Source organism: Nasonia vitripennis, chromosome 2 (genome assembly GCF_009193385.2).
Source record: "Nasonia vitripennis strain AsymCx chromosome 2, Nvit_psr_1.1, whole genome shotgun sequence".
Taxonomy (NCBI): Eukaryota; Metazoa; Arthropoda; class Insecta; order Hymenoptera; family Pteromalidae; genus Nasonia; species Nasonia vitripennis.
Window position 1 is genome coordinate 11,853,006 of NC_045758.1, and position 16,905 is coordinate 11,869,910.

Sequence of the window (16,905 nt, forward strand, 5' to 3'; positions counted from 1 at the left end):
AGAACGAAAAGATATCAAGATAATGATGAAGGTTCCGCATTTGCGACGTCGCTATCCGACCTTTCGCAAAAAGAAATGTAATTAGACCAGGCAGCCGCAACGTTAATTACCTTTTGCATCTCGCGGGATTTTACTTTACATACTGCGAAGACTTTCAAATTGAAAAAACATCGAATAATATGTAAGTGACCAAGACATTTATTTAAAATTTCTTACTTTATATACAAATACTCAAGACAGATATACGTTAGTCTACTCTCCAAGTCAAGTAAAATTCAAATTCATCAGCGCAATGATAACTACATTGAAATAAATTTTTTTTAATGCGAAAAACCATCGCCTCGTGTAGTAGTACAATTAACGTTAAATATACACATGAAGTGAATCGGGTATTTCTATGATAAATGATATAAGAAATAAATGACGAGCGTAGAAGAAAACCGATAGATAAATCGTGGTTACGGATAGCGGAAGCGGGGCATTCTGTGGCCCATCCGATGGATGGATACATATATACTACGGACGCAGCTCAATTTATAACGGACCAAAAGGATAGCGCTCTAGAAGTGACTGTTTTAATGGATGCCGTTCGCGAGAAGTACCGACCTACTCAACAAGAAAGACAAATTGACTACGCAGCATTTATTTACCTACATAGTTTATTTACAGAATAAACACACACACACATACACACACATACACACACACACACACACACACACACACATGCACACACACCCGCGCGCGCACATTTAATCTAAAAAAAATAATAATAATAAAATTGAGCATACGTATTCAAATGACTAGTTAATTATATATTCACCTAATCTATCAGTGCCTATTTTACTTCGATAAGAAAAGTTTATGAGCTCTACTTAAGAAATAACAGGCAGCTATCTCACACTCTCCATAGATACCACAAGAAAGAGGTTCCATACAGATGCCCGTTCTAAGTCCTAGATACTAATTAACAGCAGCGATTCAAGTGTCAAGGCAGATCCTGAAGGAGGGAGAAGAAAGCAAGGAGAAGATGCAAACCGGGCTTTGAGAAGGAAGTCTTAAGACTGCACGTCCTCCCTGGAGAGCATCTGGGTGTTGGGAGAAGTAATGGCTGCTTTTACAATCTCAAAACCCTCTATGCTATCTCCGTAATAATAAACTGGTAATTCCCAATGCTCATATAAGTTACTCTCCCTTTCAACACCGCAATGACCTATGAGTGTACTGTTTGCTACAACGGGAATATAACGATTAAAAAATGATATGTTATTCACTAACGTAATTTATACTTGGATACTAAGATTTGCTAAAATACACTAATACTAAATGACTGTTCTCGACTGGCTTCATAAAAATATACAATTTAAAAATTTTTTTTAATTTATTGGAGTTTTAAAACAACTTAACTTAATAAATAATTAATTTTGCGATCTACATTATGTTTTTGTAATAGACATTGTTACCTGCCTGGTTGTTCATGTAATGTATTTTTACGTTAAAGCATATGATAAGAACTGCAAAAGAGAACGCCCCCGGGTGGGCTCGAACCACCAACCTTTCGGTTAACAGCCGAACGCGCTAGCCAATTGCGCCACGGAGGCACGGAGGCTCGTCTAACAAGAGTATCTACACAAGAAGACACTTATAAAATTGTACTTTTTCAGCATGAAAAAATTTTTAATAAAATAAAATTTTTTTTTAATTAGATATAATTAGATATAAAAACACAAAAAGTTAGTTGTATTTAAAAAAATTATTAAAAGCGAAGTACTACCAACTGTTTGTAAAATATGTGTAATGTACTATAAAATAAAATAATACTCAAATTTATCAGTATACACAAATTAATATGATGTATAGCATTGTCAAGAAAACGTCGTTATGTAAAGTTAACTGATTTCTAGTAATTAAATAAAAATACTATAAAAAATGTAACATTTTCATTTGTAACTTTAGCATAACTGAAACTTAATTGAATTAGAGTGTTATTGATCAAAACCTTATGTTGCTTTGACATTACACTTGCCAAAAATTCAAATGTTGGAAAAAAAACTATCCATAAGTATTAAAAATAAAAAGTCACAGTATATTAGTACTTAAAAAATATTCAATTCAATCTACTTATTATAAAACCTTTTATAAAAGGGTATAGGTTCAGTATTAAGTGCACAAGTAATAAAACGAAAAAAAATGTAATAATTGATAATTGGTCGTCTGGTACAAGGAATTAGGAACGTCAATTAGAAACGCAAATGTTATTACATAACCTACAAACACTTCAAACTGTAACAGCTCAGTCGGCGGCAAAATTCAAAATCTTTTTGGAAAGATTAATTGATGACATTACAAGAAGTGCGCGAAGCGCACTTAGAGTTTCTAGTATTTAAATGAATACAATTTGTCTTCTGTAAACTACATGTTTATCAAAATTTTATACTTACAACACACAAAAATATACATATTAAAAATATAAATTAATATTTATAAGTATGAAACCAAAATAAGCATGACAATTTTAAATAAAGAACGCAACCGGCCACGTTATGATATCAGAAATTTTGATTTCTTTGCGCTAAATAGTTCATCAAAAGGGCTAACCATCCCAGTAACCTGTCTTGTTCTAAATCTTAGCAAAAAAATGTTTTTAGACTTGAGCTGAGTATGCGACTGACATTTTGAATGGGTGAATTTGACATTTTTTTAATATGATAAAAGTCATAAAAATGTGCAAGATGAATAACATGAATTTAAACATTGAAACATTTTTTTTAAAAGCTTAACTTACCACTTTCTTTGGGCATCCACGATAAATATTCGCGAAAAAAAAATATAAAATATAAATTATTATATAGATGAGATGTTCACAAAAGATTGATACAAGCTTTAAAATTAATATTATAAACTAGTTCATAGGCAAAATAAGAAAGGCATTGTTTGGTAATAGTGGAGCTTGCCTTGTTTAGGGCCGCAAAAAAATATGATACTTTGGGCATCTACGATAAATATTCGCGTATAAAAAATATGAAATATAAATTATTACATGGGTATGATGTTCACAAAAAATAGATGCAACCTGCATTGTTCTGAGTGGCAAAAATTTGTTTGGGCTCGAGCTTTGGGATTATTAGAATTTTTTTTGAAATACCACATAGAGATCCATTTTGAGCATATAAATATTGAAAATTTAAATTATAAACTTTATCATAGACGAAATAAGAATGTCACTGTTTGGTTTAAGTGCAGCTTGCCTCGTTCAGGGTCGCAAAAAACGAATTTAGACTGTATGATTCATCAGAATTTGTTATTTTTTATACTTTGAACATTCACGATAAATATTCGCGTATACAAAGTATAATATATGAATCATTATATAAGTATGATGTTCACAAATGATAGATACATCCTGCCTTGTTCTGAATGGCAAAAATTTGTTTAGGTTCAAAGTAAGGGATCATTATAGAATTCTCTTCTTTCGATATCACTACATACATCTTGAACATAGTAATATTGAAAATTTAAATTATAAACTTATTCATAGGCAAAATAAAAATGGCATTTTTAACGAACAAACGCAACCTTACTTGTGTGGGGTTGCAAAGTTCTTTAGAACTTTAGCTAATTTATCATAGTTTGATATTTTTTTATACTCGACATTACATCGTTAAAATATAAGTATTATATAATTTAAATAATAAACTTTTTATCGACAAAATAAGTGACTTTTTCAAATAATTAATACAACATGCCATGATTTGTGCACCTCATATGAATTTCCGTTCATTTTGTGCAAAATAGTTTATAAAAAGGGCCCTCCCATTTTAGCAAATATTTTAAAAACACTAATGAAAGTATGAAATAAAAATAATTCACATTTAATAAAAGCACAAAATTCTTGGAGTATACTCGCACTTCATATATTTCACATTAAATTAAATAAATAATATATATGTGTGTGTGTGTGTGTGTGTATATATATATATATTTTTATATTAAATGTTACCTTGGTATTGAGTTGCCAGAATGAATATAAGTTTGTTGGTCCTCTTCGAAGGTAAAACACACACTCGCGAAAAATCTAAGCTATACATAACGACCGTCTTGCGAGACAAAGACAAAAAACCGTTAATTTTTTATCCAGATTTGTTTAGTTTACCCGACCACGTAGTTGACAAAGAAATATTACAATCAAGTCGCGCGAAGAACTTGCGAAAATGCACACAAGGTTGCCGGTAAAGTCTCGCGCCCCGCGACGATCTAGAAAAAACCGTTACACTCGCCGGGCCGCCATTTTCTTTTCGCCGAATAATCGGAGGCTTTTTCTCTTTACGTCACTCCTACTGAAACGACAGCTAACAAAACTAGCAGTACTAAAAAAATATTACTCTGAAATCGCAAACATCGACCTGCACGAGTCGCTTTGTCAGTTGCGAACGCTAAACAAGTGGTCTGAAACCCGCCGCGCCTTCTCCCAATATGGCCGCCAACGGCGAAATTCTCGACTTTTCTATGCGCGCGGAAAAAACTCTCGCGAAAATGCACGGTGCCGCTCGCGCAACAACTGCAATACGAGTAATGAAAAACCGTTAAAATTCGAGTGTGACGTATACTTGTCACCTAGTGACGAGCTCTACCGGTGCACGATCTCGCTTGAAGAATACTCGCGAAAATTTCCGGCGGGACGCTCGCAGCACGTCCTTACGCTTTAACGCTATAGCGCCGACTGACCGATGTCGCGAAGAATATCCGCGAAAATGCTCTAGACCAGCGACGAACGAAATTGAAAAAACCGTTTTGCACTTTTTTCTTTTATAGGAAAAACCGTTACGCGTTTTCGCCAGGCGCTACCTTTTACTCGGCGACGAGCTCGATAACCGACTACTCGCTGCTGAGTTATGCTAAATCGCCCTCCTTGTGGCCGACGTCACGGAGAATTCACTAGATGCACCGAGACTGCCAACAAAAACCTCCGCCTCGCGACGCGGACAGTGGCGAAAAAACCGTTAGATTTCCTCGGGGAGGATTAGATTAGACCCGACGAATAGCTCGATATTTAGCTGCTCAGATGCCCAAACTCGCTTTTAGTACCCAAAAGCTCAGAAAATCTCCCGGAGAAAACGCGCTCGCCTCGCAAAACGGTCGAGAGAGAGGGAGAGAGAGAGAAAAAGTCGTTTGGCTCGCCCGGCCGCCATTTTATTTTCGCGGCAATCAACGGCTCTATCGTTCTAAATTACCTTTACTGACACAACTATCAACCAGGCGAGCAACAAACAATACCTTTTGTACCTGCAAACGCGGCCTACTCGAGCTGCTCAGCTCCTGGCAGATTCGAACTCGGGAGAATGGCCGCCGGCCGCCGCCGGAATCCACAAGTTGTCGCCGGCCGCGCCGCCGCGCCCGCCGCTCGAGCGAGAGTTCGGCTTCGGCGCTCCGCCGTTGTCGTTGTGACGTTGTCGCTCTGATCGGCCGTCGACTACGTTCAGGGTGCGGGCCGCTGCGCGGGAAGCCCTGCTCGACGGGACTGCTCGACCGCGGCCAACTTCGCCATTGTTTTCCTGCGAGCAAATGCAACCTCGCTGTTGCAGCCGAGGACCGAGAAGATGACTTCGTGCACGGATCCCCTGGGTTTGAACAACAAGAGGCTCTTCAAGGACCTGAAGAGCAGCCTGCCCAAGGTCACCAGGGACTCCAGGAACATCCTCGAGATCAGGGACGACATCCTCTACGTGTGGCATGCTGAGAAATGCTGTATTCTCACCCTCAACGTCACTGCGGTGCGTGGCAAAAACGAAGATGTTCCCTATCAGGTCAGTGATACCTTTAATTCGGATTTCTTCTATGCGAGATTTACGATAAAATTACGTACTAATATGTTGTGGCTTGAAAGTCGCTGAGAAAATTTTTTTTTCACTTTACGGTGAATTATCTTTTCATGCGGTCTAACCTCTCAAGGTAAAACAAACTTTTCCTTTTTTAAATAATATTTTGAATGAGATTCTGATTGATCGGGCTTTTTATAGTGTGTGCAAGATCTGCGACTGCTTATGGTGAATGTCGAGTAGAGCGATTGCAGGGTTCAATGTTTCTTCAGCGCATACAAACCACGTCTTGATGCGCCATGTCTTGAATTTCATCCTCAAGTATTCCAAGTTTATTTTAGAATGTGGACAAGCATTATTTCTTCTCGAATTATTCGCATTTTAATGCAGAGAATAATGTGCCCCCAAAGTTGACATTAAATGTGAGTACCTCTAAATCCTCTTGATAAACACTTTTTGATTATTAATGCTTTTTGCTACCATTTAATATATTTTTTATATCATACGTTCTTGTGTTTCTTTGACAAGTATCATTTTTTAATTAATCAGATTCCAATCAAACTCGAGGCATATCATAACTATCCTTTGTATAAATACAATTTTCTAATAAGTCTTTGCATTTGTACAAACTTAAAGGTTTCATGTAATCTAGCTGTTGTTTAGAGAAAATCAATTCACGGATTATTGAAATATGCAGTTCATTTATCTCGTTATTTAAAATTTTTAATCATGACAATGTAATGCTGTCTTGATCATTTAATAATTTATATTCAAAAAATAATGTTTGATAGTCGTCTTTTTAATTTTTTTTTTTCATTTGTTTAAGATTACTACTGTACTATTACATTTGTAACTGTACAATTTTCTTCAACTCAAGAATTTCATTTTCTATTGGGTTTTTTAATTCTTGGACTAAAAGAAACTTTCACATAATATATTTTATGTTTGGTCTGTCAAAGTATTGTAATTCAATTTTTACATGAAATCATAATTTGACTTGGAAGAAAATTTTAATTTCAAGTTACATGTCGTTTGTTGGAAAGTTTGTACAAAGTCTTGATTAATTTAATGATACCTGTTTCATGCATATATACAAAAAGTGTGTTATTTAAGAATTTGAGGGTTTGTAGATTCTTCAATTTCAATCTTATTACCAATGATAGTGAATAATTACATTTTTACTGTTTTTTTTTCTGATCAATTTGATTTTAATCTTTCCTTGTTTTGTGTTGCACAGAGAGAATCCTCTGACAAACTTATCGTACACATCCACGAGATAGCCATTGAAGAATTATTAGGGATACACACATCTTTTCGCGACAGTAATCCACGTATCAATAGATCCATTTCTTTTCTCAATTTTTAGTAGTTGAATTGACGTTAATTTTTCTTTGTGTTATTTTGTAGAGAGAGAGAGAGAGAGAGAGAGAGAGAGAGAGAACTTCGTAGCAAAATAGTTATATACATCTACAAGGTTGAAGCTTTGCATATAGGAATGTATGCCTCCTGTCGCGGCGGCGGTCTACTGCTCTATTAGATGGACAGAGGCAAGGTTAATCGGAGAAGAGTTGGGGACGATGTGCATTTGGAAAATAATTACGCGTTAAATGAAGGGGAAGCGTTTGCTGTTGAATGGCCTTTCGCTGCGCTCTCCCCTACGCACTTGCATATACGGCATTTATCAGAACGGCTGAGAATTGCCTGTGGTACGCGTGTAAATTTCGTCCACTTTTCGCCCAGCGAATGGTGCAGAGGGGGTAAGAGAAGTGCAGGAAAAAGAGGAATCGCCACAGCGAGAGAGAAATGGAGAAAAAGAGGCCAGTGCTTTTATTTCATTTCAATGGCAGCGCGGGATCAGCGAGTACATTAATGCCCGGCCACATTCGTACGAAGAGCCGGAGGAAGAATGAGAGAGAAAGAGCAAACTCGCGGGCGCGGGCCAGCGCGAGAGCAAGGGGATAATTTATAGGAAATGGGTTGTTCGACTATGCTCCCGAGTAATTTAATTAAAATAAATGTCCGAGCACCCGCGGCCCGACTACAACGCCGAATAAAATGCAAATTCAGTCCCTTTTCGCGTAACCTAGATGAGCACGGCTATATCTCCACGCACGAAGAAAGCCCCGTCTCTCTTTTTCCGCTGTTCTCTCGCTTTCTCTCACTTGCTCGGGTTCAGTGCGCGTAAGAGCGAGCGGCTCCATTCACCCGTTGATTCGATAAGGGAGGACTCGCGCGCGCGCGCGCTCCAGGCGATTCGGCTTTTCTCATTTTCAACTTTTTGCCTTCGATTTTTATTCCATCCCCAGCCGCGGTTTTATCTTCTTCCGCCACGAGCTGGTCGGCCGGCCGCCGCACATGCAAATTTGAATAGGAGCGAATTGCTTTATTTGACAGACCTTCCTGGCGTTTTTTGTCCTTTCTTACACTCGCTCGCCCACGGGCTATTTCTTTTTCAGCGATTGTTCCTTTCGGCAAACACGCTGCTCTTTATTTTTATTTTCTTTCGCTGCAGTGTTCGAAGACTCTCTCTCCCTTTCTCGCTCCGCCCTTTCAGAGTTTTCGGTTCGAGCTCGCAAAGTCAAACGAAACGGAGTCCGCCGAGGTCGCCGTGCGGGAAGAAAGAAAAGGAAAAGCTTGCTGCATTAGCGTGCGCGCAATAAACGTCAATAGAAGCCGCCACCGCTAGCGAGCTCGGTACAACGCGGAACGGCAGTCGGGGGAAGAATAAGGCGGAAGAAAGGCCCTTTTCCATCTCCCTCCACTGGTTTGGTTGGCTGTGCTGGCGATAGGACGTCCGCTCTCTCGCTCGCGAAACGCGAGCTGCGGCTAGGCAGTGCAATATCAGTCGTAAATAATAAAAGTTAGCGAGGTTCCTCTCTGGCGCGCACGGGCCAGGACTTTAAACCGGAAGATAGGTGTCGCGCGAGCGCCGGTCCGGGGGAGACAAAGACGCGCCATTGTCAAGCGCGCTCCGCCATCGGAACCGCCATCCGCCGCGGGAAACTTTGAATCATTTTTATTGCATAGAGTTATCTTTGTTACCAGCGCCCGCCGCGAACATCTAAACGCGAGCGGCGTTACTCCCTCCCTCTCTCGCCCCGTGATTCTTCTCTTTCAGAGCGAGAGCGAGAGAGCTTCCTCTCTCTCTCTCTCTCTCGACGAGGCTCGAACGAACTGCTCCACAGATAATGCGACCTCGAAAGCATTCACACCCCTTTGCCCGCCCAAATGGAATAAGTTCTTTAATTCGCGAATTTACGTCGTTGCTCTCGCTCTCTCTCTCTCTCTCTCTCTCTCTCTCTCTCTCTCTCTCTCTCTCTCTCTCTCTCTCTCTCTCTCTCTCTCTTATCGTCGGCCGCTTTTCATCAGAAATTATTTTTACCCAACGAATTAGTCCACTTTTCTGCTGGCAACATTCTCTCTCCAAACTTAGATTGCCCGCGCCGCTTTATCAGGCGATATTTTCTCGCCTTCGTTTGTTCTTCAAAAACGCTCTGAGTTATCGCCGGCCGTCGCTTTTTTCGCTTTTGGAAATTCACGTAGTGGAAGGAAGCGCTCGTCGTCCCTGAAAAGAGAGATTGACTCACTTCGCGCAGCCGTTCCGCATATTATTTGCCGCCTCTTTTATAAGCCCAGTCGTGAAAGGGAGCCCATAACGGCGTCGTCGATAATAATCTTCGACCGGAAATAAACGGAAGACGCGAATGGCTCCAATATGCGGGTATGCACCCTTTGCGAATGCGCCAAGTGTGACGCGCGCGCGCCCATAAAAAAAAGCCGCACGATGCTCAATAACCCGGGCGGAGCGCCGCCGAATCCCCTTCCGCGTATTGTAAAACGGTCCCTCGGTTCGCGCCCTCGCATATACCGCCGGTCTATTGACGATTGAACTAAAAGCTCGTTTTATTGCAAGATACAGTGTGTAGCGTGAAAAAAGAGCGACGGTCTCTTGAACATAGCGCTACCGCCTGTTGGTCGCACCTGTCTTTTACTACTGTCGGCTCCAAAGAATGACGATTTTTGTTCGTCGAAAAAATTAATTAAACTGCGCGCTGTAAAGTTCATCAATACGGAGAGCTTTATTTCACAATTCTCGCTGTAATGAAATCTCTGTCTCGCGTCGTTGCTTATAATTCTGAAAGGAGCGTTACTCGGCGCGTACGCGTAGCGAGGGTGTGGGCGAAAAGGGACGAGTTGAAGAAATATTACGTAAGATATACCGGGACAGAGGTCACCGCGAGCTGGTTGTTATTATCTAAATTAAAAATGCCGTGGAATCTCGTGTCCAGGCTCTCTCTCTCTCTCTCTCTCTCTCTCTCTCTCTCTCTCTCTCTCTCTCTCTCTCTCTCTCTCTCCGGCTGCGCAGCACAGTGCGAGTAATCAGGCTCTCCGGGATGAAATAGAAGATTCCTCTTGGACTCTCTCCGGCTTTGCTCGGTCTCCTCTTCTTGGTTAGCATCCCTCTCTCTCTCTCTCTCTCTCGCACCTCGTCTCCGGCGCTTCGTGTCCGATGATAAGTAAGGGAGCCGACGCGCGGGCAACGCAGAAAAAAAGAGGACAGCGCGAGCAAAAAGGAGTAACGTAATAAAAGCGAAATCCGCTCGGTGATAATTAAAAAGTAATTTCATCCCCGTGTAGCTCGCCCGCCGAGAAATCCGCTGTGCGGCAGCCCAAGAAATCAAAGCTCGCAGCCTCGCGATTTTCTTCTCTTCGTGTGCGTGTGCGGGTGTACAGAGCTGCGAGTCGGAGCGAGATAGCCAGATGTACGACGATTATTATCATAGTGATTGCAGTGTAACAAAGCCGCGCGCGGGCCACACCGGTAATAAAATTCATGGAAAGTGTTTTACACGGCCGTTGTCGTCGCAGACTCCGCGCGCGAGTCGGGGGGGATCGCGAACTCGCGCGAGAACACGCCGAGAGCGGGAGGGAAGAGAACGAGGGAGTGAAGCGACAGTGCAGTCACGGCGGATTCAGTAAGTGGCGGACAATGGCTTTTGTGGTAGACATTGGCCCTCGGCATTCGTATTTCGTTCCCCCGACGGTTAGATACATTTTCATCCCACTCCATTGCCCGCTGTACACCCCCTCGTAGGTGCGTTCGCGTTCTCGTTTTGGCGAGCCGAGTGGATGCGGCGAAAAAAGCAGCGTCGACGGCGGTGGCGGTGGCGACGTGCTAGTGCCGAACGACACGCAAAACGAGCAGTGAAAGAACGCTCGCCGGTAAAGCGATAAATACCCGGCCGTTTAAAAGCGTTTAAAAGCAAACCAAATGCTTTAGTCGAATTTCCCTTGCTGATGCACCAAATCGTTTTAAAAGTGCTTTATCTGGAGCAGCTTTGCCACGAGAGTTGTTAAAGCTTTTTATTTCGTTCGTCGACAGCGAGGCGCGATTTTGACGAAAATTTCGCGTTTTCTTCGCTGCGCCTGTCTCGATATACTCGCGCTATAGTGTATACAATAACACAGCATCAGGCGCGCTCGGTCTTAATTTTAAGAGATAACAAGAACACGGCGTTGTAACTGGTTTCCGAGGGAGCGCAGAGACAAGCGGGGGCGATCTCCTCTCCGCGACGGCGGGCTAATGCATTTCCTTTACAGTTTTAATGGGCATTCATAACTAAGTTTAATAACGCCGCCGAGTAGCGCGAGCGGCGGCGGCGCTGGTTACATATCTAATAATTTCTCAACTGCTAGTGTCTCTCTAAAGTACCTCCGAGCGGAAACTGGCCCGTGTAACGGATTTTAGTCGCGCGTTGTTTGATCCCCCGCGAGCGAATTGCTTATGCAATTTATTACGTGTGCGCAGCGCAATTAAAATCGCCCGAGTCCCTCCTCACCTCGTTAACGCGCTAATTGTGATTTCCTAAAAATCCTCTCCTCGTTTCGCGGCTAATTCCGCGTCGCAATAACTTTCGGATCCAGAGCGCGAGCGAAGATATTCCCGCGGCCAAAAACACAAAGGGGGCTGCAGCGCTGTGCGAGCGCGCAGTCGGATTGTCTAGTGCACGAGTGACTAATTAACATTACAACTGCGCGCGCTCTCGCCAATTCTAGCCAGTGTGCGATGTGTGTAGCTTCTCTCGCGCGCTTTTGATTCATCATCGTTCAAGCCCGGTATACAGCAGCGGCAGTAGCGGTAGCGCCGTAATTTAAGTGTGCCACCGAAGACACGGGAGAGAGAGAGAGAGAGAGAGGCATTCTCGTCGAGTTCACGCCGCAGTCGGCCATTATCATGGTAATTTGTTAGAAACAAACATTATAATTCCGGGCTAAACGGACGATGAGGTGCCGTGGTAGCGGCGGCGGAGGCGGTGAAGGGGGTAGCGCAGCCGCTTTTAAGGAGGTGCCACCGCCGGCCAACTTAAAGGCGCAAGATCCCGCGCTGCTTTGGACAGTGTCCATTGTCTCGGGATTATTTATCGGCCAAGACCAGCGCTAAGACGCCGTTTATGCGGCATAACGCGACGGATTTATACCGCCTTAGCTGCCTAGGGACTAGCTCCTCCGAGGAAACCATTATGCAATGCTCTTCCCTCCTCGTTGTTGTTGTCTTCTTGCGTCCCGCGCTGCCTAGTGCTCCGTCGCGCCGCGCGTACATCCCGCCGACAAACTTTTTGCCTCTAATAGCCTGCGAGCCCTGTTCGAGCTCTGTGTATCTTTTTTAGCTTCCGCCCGGGCGGCGATACGTAAACTGGAAAAAGTTATCGGAACTTTTCCGAGAGCTCGGAACTTTGTCAATTTTCGTCGATAGAACAGCGCCGCGGAGATTGAACGCTTTCCCCGCAGCGGTATACGCGTCGTGTTATACGAGAGAGAGAGAGAGAGAGAGAGAGAGAGAGAGAGAGAGAGAGAGAGAGAGAGAATAATGCGATCGAGAAGCGAGCAAACATATCTCGGCGATACAACTTGTAAAATTTACGCGACTCTCATTAAAACGCGCACGAGCGCGGAGAAGGGCGTGAAAAAGTCGTAAAGGGCCGAGTTATACACAGAGCGACGTGACAAAGTTCCCCGCGCGCGCATACGCGCGTTCGCTTTTATTGAGAAGCCGGCGCTGTTCCCGTCGCTTTATTAGAAATTCGCAATGTCGCACGGCCGCGGCGCAACTTTTTCAATACCCCATTTCAACGACCGGCGCGTGATCCGGCGTTTATTCCAGAGAACCTCAGCGCGGATTTGTTACAGCGTAACTTTGCGCGCCGTTTTTTGAGGAAAAAAAATCGAAAATACGAGTCTCGAGGAAAGCTGCCGCCGCCGCGAGGAAACTCGCGCCCTCGGGCAATAAATCCAGAAACGGTTTTACGGCGCCGCTGCGGAGCTAATGCGCAATCATTTTGGAATGGAAATTAAAATCAGATGATGAATCCTAACGATGCCGTTTATTATTTTAATTTTGCCGCGAAGCCTCTCGTTTCGGCTCGCTCCGCCGCCGCCGCTGTCTGCGCTACATCCCCGCCGACTTCGAGACACTAAATTACGTTCCTATTAGCCGTATAATTACAAGATGGCCCCAGTAATTTCCGTTTATTCCGCGACTTCGTCTGCTCGTCGGCCTCGACCCCCCGGCCGCACTCTTGCGCCGCGTTTCGCGAATGCATTTTTACGCGGGAAACTTCCGCGCGGTCTTAACAACCCGTCACTGTTCTCGCGTACATCTGCTTATAAAACCGCCTGCCGCCGAAGACATCTTTGCACGCGATTATAGAGCCCTCTCAATTATACACTCCCCGCGCGCTGCTTTGTTCGATATAAACGCAATCGTGAAAATAAAGTCACGACTTCGACTCCATTACGAGCTAATAATGGCAAGTTTCGTGGTTTACGAGAGAGACGCGCGCTCGCGCGGCCGTAAATTCAGGCCGCGAGCTTTTTTCGCGATAATACCGACGACGACGGCGGCGGCGACGATTCCACGAGTGCGTTTCGAGCGCATTTATATTTACAGTGCCGTAAAGGCGGAGTCGTTCGCGGGCTTATTATAATGTAACTTCAACTTTTTACGACGGCAGTACACATACACACGCACGCACAGCGACACACCTTGACATCGAACGCCGCGTTCCCCCGACTCGGAGCTTTCCTCGAATTCAGCATGCGCAAAGGAGGAAGATGAAAAGCGTCGTTTTTAATTAAAGATCCTTTTATCCGCCTTAAAAGACGCGTGTGTGAGTAGGCGAGCGGCTCGTTACGTACACGTTCGCGAATTATTCCCATCGAATCTCCCGGCGTGCGCGGCTGTACCCAGAGGCTGGCAGTAGCGCAGTACAGAGCGTCGCGCGCTCTTACATCCGGTCCGACTGGAGAACGCGAGCGCGACGTAATTATTTTCTTCTCCTCGTCTGTCTAGCAGCAGTTCGGCTCGCAGGCTTCTCTCTCTCTCTCTCTCTCTCTCTCTCTCTCTCTCTCTCTCTCTCTCTCTCGCTTTCACTCGCGCTTGTCGGCATTACCGCGCAGTAGGTAATTAAAAAGCCTCGAGTAGGTAAATATCCGAGTGGCATACTACCGCCACGCTAGCAAGGAGCCGAATAGGTCGCCACCGCCGTCGCCTTATAAAAACGGGATGGATGCTTAAAAACGGCCGGCCGACTACGCTATTTTTCGAGTTAATTTGAATTTCGTAATTACCCGAGGCAACCGGGCTCTAAAAAGAACGAGTAAGAGAAAGAGAGACCGAGCCGCCCGGGGCGGAGCTGCTGCCATACAGCGGGGGTGGGAGCACCGACGGCAGAAACTGCGCGCACTGCACCGACTCTCTCTCTTTCTCTCTCGCGAGAGTGTACAAAAAGATTCCAGCTCCCTTAAATACTCGCGAGAATTCTTTCCGACCCCTTTTTGCCGCTGCCGCCGCGGCGACACGGAACGATTTCTGCGCGAAGAGCCTCGCTACTCGGACGGCCGATGAATTTTTTTCATTCGCGCCGCTCTTGCGGGTACTCGATTGTCGTAATGAAATCGTTGCCGCTGTAAGGGTGCGTCGGGGCTTTTCTCTAATTACCGAGTATTTTTCACGCCGACCCCCTCGCGCCGCTGATTGATATTTCGTATTCAGGGGGTCGGAGCCCGGCGCGATTAGAAAATGAATAAAAACACTCTCCGATTAGTTCGAGCTACAGCAAACGAGCGGCGATCATTCACGCCAACGATATCGTCGTGAAAATTGTTCGATCGGAGATGCTTGCGCGTCGGGAAAGTAATAAGACAGCTAGACGCGAGGATGATAATAACACGCGGAGAGCGCCAAGTCGAACAAGGTAATTTCGCGCAATAAAAGCTGACGATAAGGAGCGACAGACAGACTGACGCGGACGAGAGGGCGCGAGTCGAGAGGCTACGACACCTTATAAACTCACGCCCCATTTCGCAGAAGGTTCATCTTTAATTTCTCGTCGTTTTTTCGCTCTCTCCCGCTCGCTGCTCCGACAGGCACTCGACACTCTTTTAAATTCAACTCCACCCCGACTCTCTCTCTCTCTCTCTCTCTCTCTCTCTCTCTCTCTCTCTCTCTCTCTCTCTCTCTCACCCTTGTCGCGTAGTCCTCGTGACCAAGCCCCTCGGCCTGTTCGCTCATTTCTCCGCTTGTCTTACGGCGATTAACCAGACTCGCGTAGACTTCGTTATTCTCCTTGGATTTCTTTTCTACACGTTGCACTCCTCCCTTTTTGCCCTTTTTCGCTCGCCCGGCTAAGCTCTCGCTCCTTTTATCTTTCAGCCCGCCCTGTCTCTTATAGCCCAGTCACATTCTTAATATCGTCTTTTTAAGATTTTTTAAGCGCCATTAGGGAAACTATATTGCCACTCTCGCTCACTAGGCGAAAGCGGCTCTCTCTCTCGCTCGCGCTTAAGGGTTTGTTCGTGATATAGCCAGCTAAAGGGTGAGCAAAGCTTTGGACACACGCGCTTTTTCACGGCCTGCCCCGCTCTCAAATTGCTCCAATAAATTTACTTTACTTTAATCCCCGCGCCTCGGACGCGCTCGTTCGCAGCGGCTCTCGGATCGGCTTCAGCGCTCTAACTCTTTTTTTATTCGACACGAGCGAACTGCCAGCACGGCCGACTCTTTTAATTAAAACTACATTAATGGAATGCAAATCTCGAGGCGGCGATAACATTGTTGTTGTCGAGCGGCGGCCAAGGAAAATCAGCGCGCGCTGCAAAAGACGCGCGGCTCTCGGTGAATATAAATCTAGCTGTCAGTCCCGTGTCAGCCTCCGTCTACTTTTTACCCCCGCAGCAGCAGCGGCGGCGGCAGCGTAGTCTCAAGAATCTCTCACTTGCTACTCTTCAAAACAACGCAAAGTATAAAACAACGTCACTTAGACTTTCGAGTAGATGCTTTATGTGCGAGAAGTGAAATTTCCAAAGTGATGTTTAAACTTTTCCTCGCGCGATCGCTGCGATTTTCTCATTTTTCGCGACTCTCTCGTGGAAATTCTCGCGAGATATCTTCCCGACGCTGCGGACGTCGCTCGGTATTATAATTAGTTCGAAACAAGTGTTTTTTCCTCGTCACGGCTGATTAAGCCGTTCGTCGTTGCGGCAAGTCAGTCCGAGATTAAGAGAAATTGATAGAAAGCCGGGCTGGCCGGGCGTAATGCGATTCAGGCGCAGGTAATAGAGCTTGAGCGTGCTTTTGCAATTAGACTTTTTAATTTTTATTAGTGCGCGCGACCGCCGCCTAAGCGTATGCATAATGCCATGAATATTTTCCTCGTAACTCTGCCAACTTGTCTCCTAAGGAATTAACCCTTAAATTAGCAGCTAGCTCAGACGCAAAGTCCCTGCGCCGCCGCCTCGCCAGCAACTTTGAGCCCTGGCCTTTTCTCCGCCTCCTCCTTATTCTCTCTCTATATTTGCCTTACCTCCCACACCCCCAGCTCTCGAGCATTCTGATGCCGCTCCGCCGAAACTTTTCCCGCCTAACCCTTTCGCGCGATCCGAAAGAAAGCTCCGAGACCGAGAGCAGCCGAGCTTTCCGGGAGATTCAATCCATCGGGAAGCACTTTGCCGTTCGCATCGCCGTCGTTCCTCCCACCGACCGAACGATAGAGATTTCAATGCCGTAGCAGATCGAAGCCGCCGATGCGCT

General features: G+C 44.8%; 1 protein-coding gene and 1 non-coding gene across 2 annotated transcripts in view; one reads left to right on the forward strand and one right to left on the reverse strand.

Annotated features, from left to right (window-relative positions):
* Positions 1-1,527: 1,527 nt before the first annotated feature.
* Positions 1,528-1,601, reverse strand: TRNAN-GUU. Its single transcript has one exon. It is a non-coding gene; the product is annotated as a tRNA-Asn (tRNA).
* Positions 1,602-5,540: 3,939 nt separating this feature from the next.
* The window catches only part of LOC100123354 (nuclear pore complex protein Nup88), a 48,903-nt gene continuing 37,538 nt past the window's right edge, over positions 5,541-16,905 (forward strand). Inside the window, exon 1 of the mRNA XM_001606933.6 lies at positions 5,541-5,804. Coding sequence (XP_001606983.2) covers positions 5,598-5,804 — 207 coding nt within the window. The 5' untranslated portion in view covers positions 5,541-5,597. The remainder of the gene's footprint in view (positions 5,805-16,905) is intronic.